The sequence below is a fragment of the Notolepis coatsorum genome (assembly GCF_963971535.1).
Source record: "Notolepis coatsorum genome assembly, chromosome: 20".
Classification (NCBI taxonomy): Eukaryota; Metazoa; Chordata; class Actinopteri; order Aulopiformes; family Paralepididae; genus Notolepis; species Notolepis coatsorum.
Window position 1 is genome coordinate 62,317,783 of NC_140184.1, and position 15,262 is coordinate 62,333,044.

General features: G+C 44.1%; 1 protein-coding gene across 1 annotated transcript in view; it reads left to right on the forward strand.

The window, feature by feature from the left end:
• The window catches only part of nfatc3a (nuclear factor of activated T cells 3a), a 264,899-nt gene that overhangs the window by 158,454 nt on the left and 91,183 nt on the right, over positions 1 to 15,262 (forward strand). The window contains 3 exon segments of the mRNA XM_084337256.1: positions 6,301 to 6,500; positions 7,044 to 7,216; positions 8,399 to 8,539. Of these exon segments, the coding sequence (XP_084193382.1) occupies positions 6,301 to 6,500; positions 7,044 to 7,216; positions 8,399 to 8,539 (514 nt within the window).

Genomic DNA, 15,262 nt, shown 5'->3' on the forward strand with positions numbered 1-15,262 from the left:
TACAACAAGAGGTGCAAATCCAGAGCCTGCAGAATAATGAAAGACCCTCACCACCTGAACAACAGCCTGTTCATGCTGCTGCGGTCAGGCAAACGCCTGCGAGCACCAGTAACGAGGACAGAGAGATTAGGCTCAGCTTCTTCCCCCAGGCCATCAGAGCCTTGAACACTGAACTCTCCACGCACAAGCACACATGAGCACACACACAACACACACACTGTACACGCTCACACACTAGCAGCCACTTTAACATGAGCACACACACACTCATGCTGCACACGCTCACACTATGGACTGTATTAACAGATTGCAGAATGGGTACAATACAGTACGGCTCAATACACACAATTGTTATGGGGATGCAGACCAGAGAAAGACTTTTGTCTGGTTTACATCAGGGTCCCCCATTTTCAATTCATAATGACATTAATGACATACGCAACATACAGATATATATCTTGACATTTCTGACATACATGACATACAGTATACAGTACTGTTACATTTGTGACATACAAGATATGCAAATATACAGTACTGTTAACCAGAGATCCTAACAGATAATATATACATATGAGGGGGAGGAAACTGTACATTAGGAGGGGGTGGGTGGGTGGGAAGGGGGGTTTGGACATTTACGGGGGCCAGTTTAGAATTGCAGCCTTGCAGGTTTTGAAGGTGGGTAGGGACATAGATATCTATAGAACACTAGATAGCTTAAGGCGGAGTCACCAGCGTCACTGAACCGCCGCCATCTTGCTCCAGTTAGCCTTGAGTGAGAGTGAGTGAGCTGCACAGACAAAAATACTCATAACTCGCTGAAATATTGACGGATTTACAAACGGGTTGGTTTGCTATAAACATCAAAAAAATTTAAGATGTTTTTTTTTTACAAACCGTTTGAATCATAGCCACGTTAATAATGCTTGTAATAAACCAAACCGTTTGTAAATCCGTCAATATTTCAGCGAGTTATGAGTATTTTTGTCTGTGCAGCTCACTCACTCTCACTCAAGGCTAACTGGAGCAAGATGGCGGCGGTTCAGTGACGTCGCTCTCCATTGGCCGGCAGCGCGGGCAAGCTATCTAGTGTTCTATATATATCTATGGGTAGGGATTCACATTGTCTCCCAAGTTCACAAGTCTCCCATTCATTGTCATTGGAGGAGCTCCAGACTTTATACCTGATGACATCACAAATGTGATTCTTACTTCTCTGGTTTCTGGTTTTATGAGAGAGTATCTCATGTTCACAAATACTGATTGAACCTTCCTGAATTCCTCATTTGTGTGGTGTTCCCCTTTAATGCCAGAGATGACGAGCTACTTAGCTTCCCTGGCTTAGTGTTAGCTTGTTAAGACAATGCTGATTTGGCTTTGATTGATTGATTGATTGATTGAAAAGTTTATTAACAGATTGCAGAATGGGTACAGTACAGTACAGCTCAATACATACAATTGTTAAGAGGATGCAGACCTGAGAAAGACTTTCGTCTTGTTTCCATCAGGGTCCCCCATTTTCAATTCATCATATGACACACACGACATACAGATAGACAGTACTGCTACATCTATACATTTATGACATACCAGATTTTCAAATACAGTACTGTTTGTGATACTAAAAAAATCCAGAAAAAGAGTGTATATACATTTGACATAGAAACTGTGCATTGGGGGAGGTTGGGTAGGTGGGGTGGGGCTGTACATTGGAGGTGGGGGCGGGGGGGACACTGTACATTGGAATACTGACATACATTTGACATAGAAACTGTACATTGGAGGAGGTTGGGTAGGTGGGGTGGGGTTGGGTGGGGCTGTACATTGGAGGTGGGGGGGGGGGGGGGGGGTGGGTACATTGAAATACTGACAAAGCCATGCTTGGTCTTTATTGTACAACTGGGTTAGGACATTTGTAGGGGCCAGTTTTGAATTGCAGTCTCCCGTAGGTGTTCTTTGAGAGTGTTTTTGAAGGTGGGTGGTGATTCACATTCCTTTACAGCTTTGGGTAGGGCGTTCCACATTGTTGTGGCATAATTGCGAAACGTGTTTAGTCCCTTGTTTGAGCCGAATCTGGGTTTTACATGATTTGTGGAGCTCCCTCTGGTGTTGTGATCGTGGTATTCACTGACCTTTGGGAAGTATTTTGACATGTACATGGGTACCTTGGTTGTGTAGTGTATCGTGTAGACCAGGCCCATTGCAAGTTGCTGTACTCTGTCGTCTACTCTAAGCCATCCTAGGTTGTCAAAGTGGGCAGGGGTGAGGTGGGTTCTAGGAGTCAGGTCAAGCAGTAGTCTGACTAGTTTGTTTTGAGATGTTTGTAATTTGGTTTTTAGTGCCTTTGAGGTGCTTTGGTACCATGAGGTGCAAGCATAGTCGTAGTACCCTTGAATGAGTGCTCCTGCCAGAGTCTTCAGGGTATTCTTGTTTACCAGGGAGGAGATCCGGTACAAGAATCGAGTTCGTTGATTGACTTTTTTTATTACATTGGATGCCATTTTGTCACAGGAAAGATTAGCCTCTAGGATGGAACCCAGGTAGGTAATTTCATCTTTCCTTGTGACAATATTGTCACCCACTGTAACTGAGAAGCCGTCGGTCTTGCTGAGTTTGTTATTTGAACCGAAGAGAATGGACTCTGTTTTGCCCAGGTGTAATGATAGTTTGTTGTCTGCGAGCCATATGCAGATTTTGCCTAGTTCTGAGCTGAGGGTTTTTTCAACCTGTAACTTGTTCTTGTCAGAGACCAGCAGGGCTGAGTCGTCCGCAAACAGGAACAAGTTGCAGTCACAAGCTGACGACATGTCATTTGCATAAATTAGGAACAGTAGTGGTCCTAGTATGCTTCCTTGTGGAACACCACAGTTCACTGTGAGGGGGGGGGACTAAGCGCCTTGGGGGGGGCTAAGCGCCTTGCATCTCAAACAGAGCTTTCTAGCCATTGTAGCACTATTTCAGTCCTAATGTTTACAAGAGAATTAATCTAGGTCCTTCAAACCCTGCCATTGCAAATACATTTCAAACTCATTTTGTTTGGAGAAAATCCTTGAAATTAGCTCATTCATTTGTATTGGCCTATCTCAAACCCCACCCTCTTTCTTGATCCTTCAATAAACTGCCGTTTCCCTCAGACAAACAGGGAAGCAGTAGTTGTGATTGGAGAATTAAGAATAGAGCAGTTTGAGAAATTAATCTCACCCAGTTGGCAGTCCAATCAGGTGCATTCCACGTGGGGAAATAGAGGATACATGCCTGCAACATGTAAACAACAACATTCATATTTTTTTTAATCAATAATGTTTTGGTTAATTGAATGATTAATCTGCTATAGTGCCTTTTAGAAAACATGATGTTAAGATTAAACTCCAGGATAAAGTTATTTGTTAAGATGGTGAAAGTATTGATTGATTTAAATTATTGGGTTAATTCCATGTCCTTTGATCTGACCGTTTACAAGGGAGGTTTGACGCAACATGGCCAGTAGGAAATAGCCGCGGGAAGGTCCTGTGACTTCACATTAGATTGTAAGAGTTTTTTTGATTGATTGAATACTTTATTTTGACACAATCGTAGGACAAACATTTGAAAGACAAACAATAACAGTGTCAACACGCTGGTAAAAAATGGATAAAACACAATAAAACCAAGGCTTGTTTCCATTGTGGTCCATAGTTGTAACACAGATGGACAGTATTTAGGACACAAAGAGTCCACAGGCTCATTTTTTTAAATGCCTGAGGTGGATTTATCTCGCCAGATGCTAGAACAGCCTCAAATGTTGACCCATCTCTCCCCAGATGAGATAAATCAAAGCACTCCTCTGGGTCTGGAGTGTTGAAAGCATATTGAAGTGCTATTTGGCCTGTGTCTGTCTTAGGTGAATGGACTACAGGTGTGGTATTTTGACCTGTGTGAAGACGGTCGTACTGACGCCCCCGATCAATGATCCTATTGGTGTTTCCCTTTAAACCCCACTCCGACTCACCCCTTCTCACCCCTACTCACCCTGGGGATTGCCATGGGGTCAAAGGTGTGTGTGTGGGGCCTTGGTTGGGGAGCAGATCTCATGGTGTAAACAAGGCCTCACAGAGCAGTGTGGGCTGGTGGTGCATTGCTAACCGATGCTGTGCCTGCCATGTGGCCCCGCCTAGAGGCATGTAGCTACAGAGTCGTGACAATTCGGCATGGCTGCGTCTAGATCCCAGACGCAGATCCCCCCCCCTTTATTATAGTTCAAAGTGCTACTGCTGCAATGATCACCTGAGATGCTGGAAACGACGTCCTTTATAAATGCGCTTAGTTACCACCGAATCTCTCAAGACGTAAATAGCGTCGCTTTAGTGCACGGTGCAATTAGCGCCGACCTTTGTGAATTGGGAGTGTTTTTTTGACGAGGCTCATTTGCATAGAAAGGGGCACATGTTCCGCCCATTATGACCTCATTTAAATCCACGCAAATAGCACAGACGCACCGAGACGCAATGCTAGGGGGCAACGCAGTTACCACCACATTTCACCCGTTGCGCTTCCTTTTGTGAATAGCAAACTGTGTTTCAGAGTCATTTGCGCCGGCATAGCGTCAGAAAAATGTGAATTCGCCCCTCAGTGTTTCTTTTCCCTTCAGAGGAGCAGTCTGGTTGTGAGTACCTAACCTCTGGGGACTTATCTCCTCCACACCCAGCTCCCCTATAAACACACCACATGGTTCCCAAACTTCCCATGGCTCTGTTTGACCTTCCAGGCCTTCCATACCTCCACGTTGAACTCCACTGGGGACCATATGGAGGAGCAACACGAGAGAGAGGGTGGGGCCTGCGGAGGGAGAGAGAAGTGTAAATGAGCATGATCTAGCAGTAAATCTATGGTCACTGGCTGCTATGAACACTCCACTATGGACCCACCTGGTCACAGTGAACCTTTTTAGTGCGAGCTGGAAGGCAAAAAGGAAGGCTTAATCACACCACCGCAAACTGACCTGGCCCAATAATTGGTTTCAGAGAAAGTCAATATTTTGGATGTCTGTGATGGTGCTTTTGCACCCCCTCAGATACACGTGTTTCCAGGGCTAATTGGGACCAATTCAAAGTATTTTTTTTTTCTTTTTCAGCTGATTTTGGAACAGCACATTGCTAAAATCCCAAACCCACGTCCCCCTCCCCCTCCCCCTCCAACTACCGACAGCATTTCTAAACATTGACACAGGGGTGGCGCGTGACGCAGAAAGGCTCAAAGGTGGAGGAGGGCGGCCAGCTGCGGCAGGGGTGAAAGGCCTCCTTCTGTTCCGTTACCCTTGACAGGCCGCCCTCGTTTGGAGCTGGGGGGTGAGTGGGGGGAGGAGAAGGGTGGGGTGGTGGTGGTGGGGTGCCATCCTGTCGTCACAGATTCTGACAAACACAACATTCCAAACAGTGGTGGTATTGTGAGGCCTGCCTGCGTGTGCTTCCTCACTCCCTCCGAATAGGAGGGAAAAAAGGCTTTGCTCCACCACACCCCCTCCTCTCCCCCCCCCCCCCCCCCCCCCCCTCTCCCTCTCCAACACCCACTAGCGAACCTCTAACCTGTCCAACGGGCAACCAGGGTGGCCTTTGCAGTACACTGGGACCAGAGCGGAGAGGACAGTTTCTGGCTCAGTGCCCCACATGCCGGTCAGCTTGGCACTCAGAGCTACTCTCACTAGCAGGCTTTTGTATGTTCTACCTACACCCACAGCGTTCAGCGTCATGACCGTACTCACGCAAGCAGTGACTTGTTTTCATAAGAGCTTCTTTTCTGCCAATTAATTTAGTTTGTATCTGTCTGATGCTGTGGTGCACAATTATGTCATTATATTAATAGTAATAATGGTGCCCTGCACTGAATACCCGTTAAGGGGAAGCGTGTGCGCAAGAGAGGGGGGGTGATAAGGCTATTAGTGGAGAACACAGAGCTCTACTGGTCAGAGGACAAAGTAGCAGATGAATCTCCAGCGGCCTCTTGCTACACCCTCCACCTGACATTTCACTTCCCTCCAAAGAAACAGAAAACGATGCCATTTAAAAAAAAAAAGTACAGAGCCTTTGTTTCTTTCACACCAGTCATCTGGACCCAATGCACTCACGTCTGTTTTTATTCTCCGTCCTCTCCCTCCCCCTCTCTCTCTCTCTCTCTCTCTCTCTCCCTCCCCCTCTCTCTCTCTCTCTCTCTCTCTCTCTCTCTCTCTCTCTCTCTCTCTCTCTCTCTCTCTCTCTCTCTCTCTCCTTCTCCCTATCTCTCTCCCTCTCCCTTTCTCTCTCTCTCCTCCGCCCTGTCTTGTCTCAGCTCGTTGGCTACAGCGAGAAGCCCCTCAACTTGCAGATGTTCATCGGCACGGCAGATGACCGCTACCTGAGGCCGCACGCCTTCTACCAGGTGCACCGTATCACGGGGAAGACGGTGGCCACCGCCAGCCAGGAGATCGTTCTCTCCAGCACCAAGGTCCTGGAGATCCCCCTCCTTCCCGAGAACAACATGACGGCCAGGTAGGGTTGTCTGGTTACACTTCTCAGTCATGAGACTTGTCTATGATTATACTGAGTTGTAATGTCTCCGAGGGGCTCGCTGGTGGAGGCTGCTGCATTTTGATAGATTCTTAATACAAACCAACAGGGAACTCTTGGCACACGGGGGGGGGGGGTCTAGGGCTTTCCCACACGGGGGGGGGGATCTAGGGCTTTCCCACAGAGTCGAAAAGAAAATCCATATTTATGATTCTGCATCGTCTCCGGATGATTATATTTATATAAGCTTTGGTTTCATTTACATTGGAATTCATAGGGAGAGAATTTATTTTGGTTTGTGCTTTTTTCTTATTCTTCACGTTTACAAGTTGTAATAAATCATATTCACTAGCATTTGTAATTTGCCATTCCACACTTCCATGTTTCTCCCATTGCCAAAAGCTCCATCCCAGAGCTTGAGGTTTGTTGGTTTTTTATCGCTATCATCATGCGCTCGACCACTTCAGGATCTCGTGTGTGCACGGTGCCAACTCTTCCCCCCACCCCACCTCCTCCACCTTGCAGTATTGACTGTGCTGGCATCCTGAAGCTGCGGAACTCGGACATCGAGCTACGGAAGGGCGAGACGGACATAGGGCGGAAGAACACACGCGTGCGTGTGGTTTTCCGGGTGCACATCCCACAGGCCAATGGGAAGGTGCTGTCGCTGCAGGCCGCCTCCATACCTGTGGAGTGCTGTGAGTACACACACACACACACACACACACACACACACACACACACACACACACACACACACACACACACACACACACACACACACACACACACACACACACACACACACTTGTGTATAAACTCTCTATGATTCAGGGATGTTGACTCATATCTGTACTTTTCATCCATCTGAATGAAACTGTTTCTATGTCCCCCTGCTCCTCCACATTATAAGTCTCCCTGCTCCTCCACATTATAAGTCTCCCTGCTCCTCCACATTATAAGTCTCCCTGCTCCTCCACATTATAAGTCCCCCTGCTCCTCCACATTATAAGTCTCCCTGCTCCTCCACATTATAAGTCCCCCTGCTCCTCCACATTATAAGTCTCCCTGCTCCTCCACATTATAAGTCTCCCTGCTCCTCCACATTATAAGTCTCCCTGCTCCTCCACATTATAAGTCCCTGCTCCTCCACATTATAAGTCCCCCTGCTCCTCCACATTATAAGTCTCCCTGCTCCTCCACATTATAAGACCCCCTGCTCCTCCACATTATAAGTCCCCCTGCTCCTCCACATTATAAGTCCTCCTGCTCCTCCACATTATAAGTCCTCCTGCTCCTCCACATTCTAAGTATCCCTGCTCCTCCACATTCTAAGACCCCCTGCTCCTCCACATTCTAAGTCCCCCTGCTCCTCCACATTCTAAGTCTCCCTGCTCCTCCACATTCTAAGACCCCCTGCTCCTCCACATTATAAGTCTCCCTGCTCCTCCACATTATAAGTCCCCCTGCTCCTCCACATTATAAGTCCTCCTGCTCCTCCACATTATAAGTCCTCCTGCTCCTCCACATTCTAAGTATCCCTGCTCCTCCACATTATAAGTCTCCCTGCTCCTCCACATTATAAGTCCTCCTGCTCCTCCACATTATAAGTCTCCCTGCTCCTCCACATTCTAAGACCCCCTGCTCCTCCACATTCTAAGTCCCCCTGCTCCTCCACATTATAAGTCTCCCTGCTCCTCCACATTCTAAGACCCCCTGCTCCTCCACATTCTAAGTCCCCCTGCTCCTCCACATTCTAAGACCCCCTGCTCCTCCACATTATAAGTCCCCCTGCTCCTCCACATTCTAAGTCCCCCTGCTCCTCCACATTATAAGTCTCCCTGCTCCTCCACATTCTAAGTCCCCCTGCTCCTCCACAGCCCAGCGCTCGGCTCAGGAGCTGCCCCAGGTGGAGAAGGCCAGTCTGACCAGCTGTCTGGTCAGTGGAGGAGAGGAGATGGTCATCAGTGGCTCCAACTTCTTCCCTGAGTCAAAGGTCATCTTCCAGGAGAAGGGCCCTGGTGAGAGAAGCCTTCAAACCATAGACCAGAACACACAAACACACACACACACACACATACATAAGATAAGATAAGATAAGATAAGATATTCCTTTATTGATCCCCTTGGGGAAATTCAGGCATCATAGCAGCATGGGGGAAGGGGGGGGGGGGTGGTACAGGTAGTAAAAACAACACAGGCAGTGTAAACAATTAGGTCAACATCATTCCATTAATGCTACAATCTGGGAATTTATTTGACCATAACATTTTAGGAGTTTGACGAATTTAACCCAACCCTCTTCTTAACCCATAATAACAAAAAATATAGGTCTATTTACATCAATGTTTACAAAAGTACAAATTTAAACAAATGTTTTACAGCCTCAGAAGTTGTGTAAACCTTGTGTTTAGCTGTCATCTGCTGTCAAAGGCTCAGACGATATATATCATTAATCCAATATATTTCCATGTAAACAAAGCCAACAGGGGTGACATTGTTTCAACAGAGGCCAATGGTATAATCACGGAGTGGGCCTTTAAGCACCGGATTGTCCCTCTCTTATCTTTTCAAGATTGCTGGAAAAGTATATTAGTAGTACACATTATTAGTGCATTTTCACCCCTTGTCTAAAGGACATTCTTTTTATTGATGGCCTAATCAGTGTTAATCTCACACTCTCTGCCAACCTCTCACAGACGTTCTGCCAGGCTAAACCAGCTTGCCTCATTAGATAAATGTTAAATAAATAGGCCTCATGTATTTGACCAAATTCAGCTCTAGCAATAAACACTGCATCTCCAGTCCACTGAGCTCCACAATACTTCACATGACTAGTCTAGTATAACATAACAGCCATCAGTTGGGAACTTGGGGCTTTAAAATCTTTAAATTGTTATTTTTAATAATAGCATAATACTTAAAGCTCCAGTATGTAGTTTTATGAAAGGAAAAGTTACCTTTAGAATACATTTACATACACTTCTTTGAAGATTATTGTTGGGATGTGGTGATCTTGCGGGCCAAGTACAAGACGGTGATGTCTCAACTCTATCTGGAGAAATACAAACCCATATTAATATACCCTGCAAGACTTCGTATCGTCGATAAACAAGGAGAAAGGGTTTTCCTCAACTCGCCTGAAGATGCAGTCAAATATATGGCAGCACAAAATGCAGGATAGTGTATAAACGGCCTTTTAATCTTTGTTAGGCATGGACACCATATCGTATAAACTTTAATGAACAGCTGATTTGGGACAGAGAGACCCACAAGCTCTGAGTTATTGAATGTTTTCCCCGTTGGACTTTTATTATTGCGGACATATTGGATTTAAAATTGGAACGATACAGAGAAGATGAGCATGTCGTTGAAGCGGTCCTTATTTTAAGAGTATGGAATTCTAACAACATTCCGGAACATACTGGAACATTCTAACACTGTAAAAACGACATATTGGAATAATCTAGAACATTTAAAACATTCTTTGATATATGAAACATTCTGGAATAACAGCAATATGTGGCCAGACATACAGCCAGAAAACCTTCAGGGGAATAACCAATAGCATCTAGCTGCAGATCCACAGAACCATCACAGCAGCGGCTGGCTGAGGACCGGTGGGCCCACATCGGAATAACATTCTTCACAACGGATCATCGCCCACCCCTGGCCAGGGGAAATGCTGCATATACATATTTAAAAACAGCTTTTTATTAATTGGAAATATTTCCACTACTTCTCCAATTTATACTCTAGGTGTTTAAGCATAGCAAAGCTCTTTCAAGATCTAAGTTAATGTTCTCTTTTTTTTTTTTTTTTTTTTTTTGATTTATTGAGGTTCTCTTTTCAGTTCAATACCTCTATATTATTCTTGGGCTATTATAAATTACACAAGTTCTTATAAAATGTAAGTGACTATGGTATGATAATTGAAGCTTATTTTTGGTCTTTATTTTTAGTTTTATCTTATTTTCGAGCCCAGCGCTCCACATTGCTTTCAGTTTAGCTGGTCGTTCATACTAATACACATTGGCCGTATTAGGGGGTGGGAAACTGATGGGTGGGGATCGGGCGTTGTGGACAGCGACTCCTACAGGTCGGTTGGTGCGCCTGCGCAGTAGAATCAGGAAGTGTCGGGGGCAGCGTGAGCCTCCCACGTGTTACTCCTCGCCACTGAGAGATCGAGCTGCGCAGGTGAAAAGATGCGACTGCTGTTACCTCAAGTACCGGAGGGGAGGCAAGAAACAGCGTTTGTGACAGGGGAGGGTTGAATTGGATGATACGAAATTGGGATGGGAGAAAATATAGAAAATGGGAGAAAAAGTGGATAAAAAAAAAAAAGATTATGGCTAGTTTGAATATAATGATCTGGAACACTGGTGGAATAAATAATCAACACAAACGCAAAAGCGTGCTCACACTGATGAAAAAAGAACAGGTGGACGTGGCTCTGCTAAGCGAAACGCACATTTTAGAGAAAGACATAGATACGTTAGCGGACAACACATATCATAACATTAGTCACTCTTCCTTTGGAACGAGAACTCGGGGAGTAGCCATAGTCGTTAGACGGAAGTTGAATATTGAATTGAAGGGAGTATGGTCTGATGCAGATGGTCGGATAACTATAGCTAAGATTTTACACAAGAACAGGAAAATAGCGTTGGTAGCGGTATACGCCCCAAATTTATACGAAGTTAGTTTCTTCACTACACTTACCAGAGCAATGTTAGACCTTCCCGAATACTCATTTATAATTGGTGCAGATTTTAATGCCATTTGGAATCCAAGGATGGACAAATCAAACCCCTCCTTTTCCAACGAACAAAAAAATTCATCTAATGCATTAAAGGATTGGTCGAAGATTACAGGTGTAAATGACTTATGGCGATCACTCAACCCCACGACCCGGAAGTACTCTTGTCGATCTGCGAGACATAACACATTATCCAGAATAGATTACGTTTTTACATCCCGAGACTATTTGATAACTACGATGTGGAAATGATACCCAATGCATTATCAAATCACTGTTATTTACTCCTAAAAGGAACATTTGGTATACTATCATCCCGAGCCCCAAGATGGCGATTTAACACGATGCTGCTTAATAACAAGGAATTCATTACACAAATCAAAGAAGCTTTTACGGTATTCCTACGGATGAATGGGAATGATCAAGGATTTCACTGATAGCTTTTCCTCCCAAATACGCAAGAATCGATGCTCAAAACTGGCTGAACTGGAAACGCTTTACTCAACGTTATTTAATTCTTTACAATACAACAACTCGGTTCGACTGGAAAATCAAGTCAATATACTAAAAAAAGAGATTAACGCCATATACAGACAACAATCTGAAATGCAAATACGTAGCACAAGACAACAGCAGTACTCCCAAGGTTCCAAACCAAGTCACCTATTAGCTATGCGATTAAGAGTCAACGCAAAATTTGCAGATATAACTACCATTAGAGCACAACAAGGACTTGTTACAGAACCCAAAGAAATAAACACGACATTCAAAGAATTCTACTGCAACTTATACAAATCAGAAACGACCTTCGATCAAAACAAAATGGACACATATCTTAATCAAATTAACCTCCCTAAACTTTCAGAGGATGACGCTAAACAGTTAGAAACACCGATCACACTAGATGAACTTAGGGAGGCCATATCTGAAATGCAAAGTGGTAGGGCTCCTGGAAGAGACGGTATCCCACCAGAAATGTACCTCTCTTGTTGGGACATAATTGGTCCCTTATTACTAAATATGATTTTATACTCAGTCAAGGAGGGGAACTTCCATAAGAATGACAATATTGCACTCATAACAGTCCTCCTTAAAAAAGACAAAGACCCCACCGAGTGCGGTAGTTATAGACCTTTAAGCCTCCTCGGAACCGATATCAAACTGTACTCTAAGGTATTAGCCATCAGACTACAAAAGCATATGACGTCTTTAATTCATCCGGACCAAACTGGCTTCATAAGAGGCCGCTTGATCACTGATAACATAAGACGATTACTACACGTACTAGATGCTAACAAGGAAGACAACACACCTAAGGCGATGCTGTCCCTGGATGCAATGAAAGCTTTTGACAGGTTGGAATGGTCGTATCTATGGGCAGTATTAGAAAGGATGGGGTTAGGAAAAGGATTCATTGATATGATTAAAGTATTATACAAAGACCCATCGGCCATGATTACAACAGGCACAATCACCTCCGAAATCTTTCCGGTATCACGTTCTTCCAGACAGGGTTGCCCTCTTAGTCCCGGACTATTCGATCTATCATTAGAGCCTTTAGCACAATATATAAGACAATCCCAATCCATAGAACCAATCGTAATCAAGGGCACACAACACAAAATTTGTTTATATGCGGACGACGTAATACTGTTCATGCAAAACCCCAACACCGCATTGCCTCATCTTCTCAAGTTGATTGAGGACTTTGGAGATTTATCGGGATTTAGGATAAATTGGCCGAAGTCGGCCTTCCTCCCACTTAATGCCCCTGCAAAAAGAAATATAACCCTCCCAGTAGAGATACCTATGGTAAAACACTTTAGATGCTTGGGAGTTGAAATATTTCCTACCATAAGCCAAACGGTGAAGCACAATTACATAAAAATCCAAAACAAAATCAAATACGACCTTGTCAGGTGGTCAAAACTTAAAAACTCAGTACAGGCACGGATATCAATAGTTAAGATGGACGTCCTACCTAGAATCAACTTCTTCAGCTCAATGCTACCGTTACCCCCTCCAAAGGGTTACTGGAAAGAATTACACTCCTCCACATACAAATTTATTTGGAATAACAAACCACCACGTATAAAAAGATCCACCGCACAGAGAAACAAAGCAGACGGTGGTATGGCATTTCCAGATTTCGACCACTATTTTAAGGCGTACACTTTAAGACCACTGACAACATGGTTTGATCCCCAAGCATCAGTATCCTGGAGAAATTTAGAAGAAAATATAGTAGCTCCATATAGGCTGAAGGACATAGTATACACCAAATTATCAATTAAGCAATGCGAACGGAAATTTGGCCCCATAATCACTCATGCGATCCGGATATGGCGTGAAACACAAAAAAAATATTCTATCCCACATAAATGGCATAATCATACTCCCTTATTCAATAACAATGCACTCTTGATTGGAAAACAACATATAAGATTCCCTAGATGGGAAAAGCAAGGCATACACTCATTAGGAGACGTTTTCAACAAACAGGGTTTTTGTAGTTTCGATGAAATACGCAAAAAATGTAATCTCACCAAGTCCACATATTATTTTTACGCACAGTTATTGGCATGTTTGAAGGCTCACAGTGTTCCATTAACGATACCAATTGCACACCACAGATACCACAAATTTTTCTATGAAAGAGAGACATCGAGAGGTTTTGTATCAGATTTTTATCATCAATTACTAACGGCCTCGTATGAAACCCTCCACCTAGACTCTATTTGGAGGAGGGATATACCAGACCTGGAAATAGATTTTGAGTGGCAAGAAGCCTGGGCAAATGTTCAACTTGCATCAAGGAACCCGGACCATCAACAAATAAATCTTAACTATATCCATAGGACATACTTGACTCCTATAAGACTGAACAGAATGGGTCTTAAACAAGACTCCAAATGCTCCTTATGTACAAATGGGGACGAGGGGACATTTATGCACATGTACTGGGACTGCCCACCAGTTAAAATATTCTGGAAAGAGGTGACCCAGCAATTATCAAATCTCTTAACTCTGAATATACCAGTACACCCCTCTGTATTACTGCTGAATGATGTTTTTGAGAATGCAGTACATCCACAGCTAAAGAGATTGGTTTTATCGGGTATCACAGTGGCTAAAAAGCTGATAGCATCACGATGGTTCCAACCGGAGAAAATGTGCCGAAAGGTCTGGATTATTACATATCTCGATGTGATTTATCAAGAAATATCTACAGCAAGAATTTTGGGTCTCAATGAATCAAAAATGAAAATGTGGTTAGAAGTGGTGGAGATAATAAAAGCTAGCATATAATGGTAGTGTCTGGTTAGGAGCGTGGGACAATGGATGGATTATCCAATGGGGGGTCCGGGAGGGGGGGGGGGGGGTACGAGCTAGAGCATATGTGTGTAGGGTATTAGATAGCAGGTATTGGGGGTATATCCTGTATAAGACATTTAACTATATGGTGATTTCATTGGATGTGCACTGTTAATAATGCTTGTATATCTTATCGTGTGTTGTCATGTTTGTTTATATGTTTGTTTAAAAAAAAATAAAACACAAAAAAAAAGAATACATTTACATTTGGGCGGCTAGGTGGCGCAGTGGGCAAGGCGCTCGCCACCAACGCAGGAGATGCTGGGTTCGAGCCCAGCTCTCGGCGTTGCTACCAGCTTGACTGGTCGTTCATACTTATACAATTGGCAGTATTAGGGGGTGGAAAGCTGGTGGGTGGGGATCGGGTTCCAACATCAAGTACAGTATAGTAATGTTTTTCTACAAGCCTATAAATTATAATTGTTAGACTAGAAGTCTTTATTTGTCATGCAGTTTTAACACACACACGCGAGATGGGCAACCCACAGGAACACACACACACATGCACTGAGTCGCCGATGAAAGTAACATTTGATATCTTGGAGGCGGCTATCTACAGGTTTACTAACTTCAAGTGTACTCTTTAAAGTCAGAGTCATTCAGATGTATT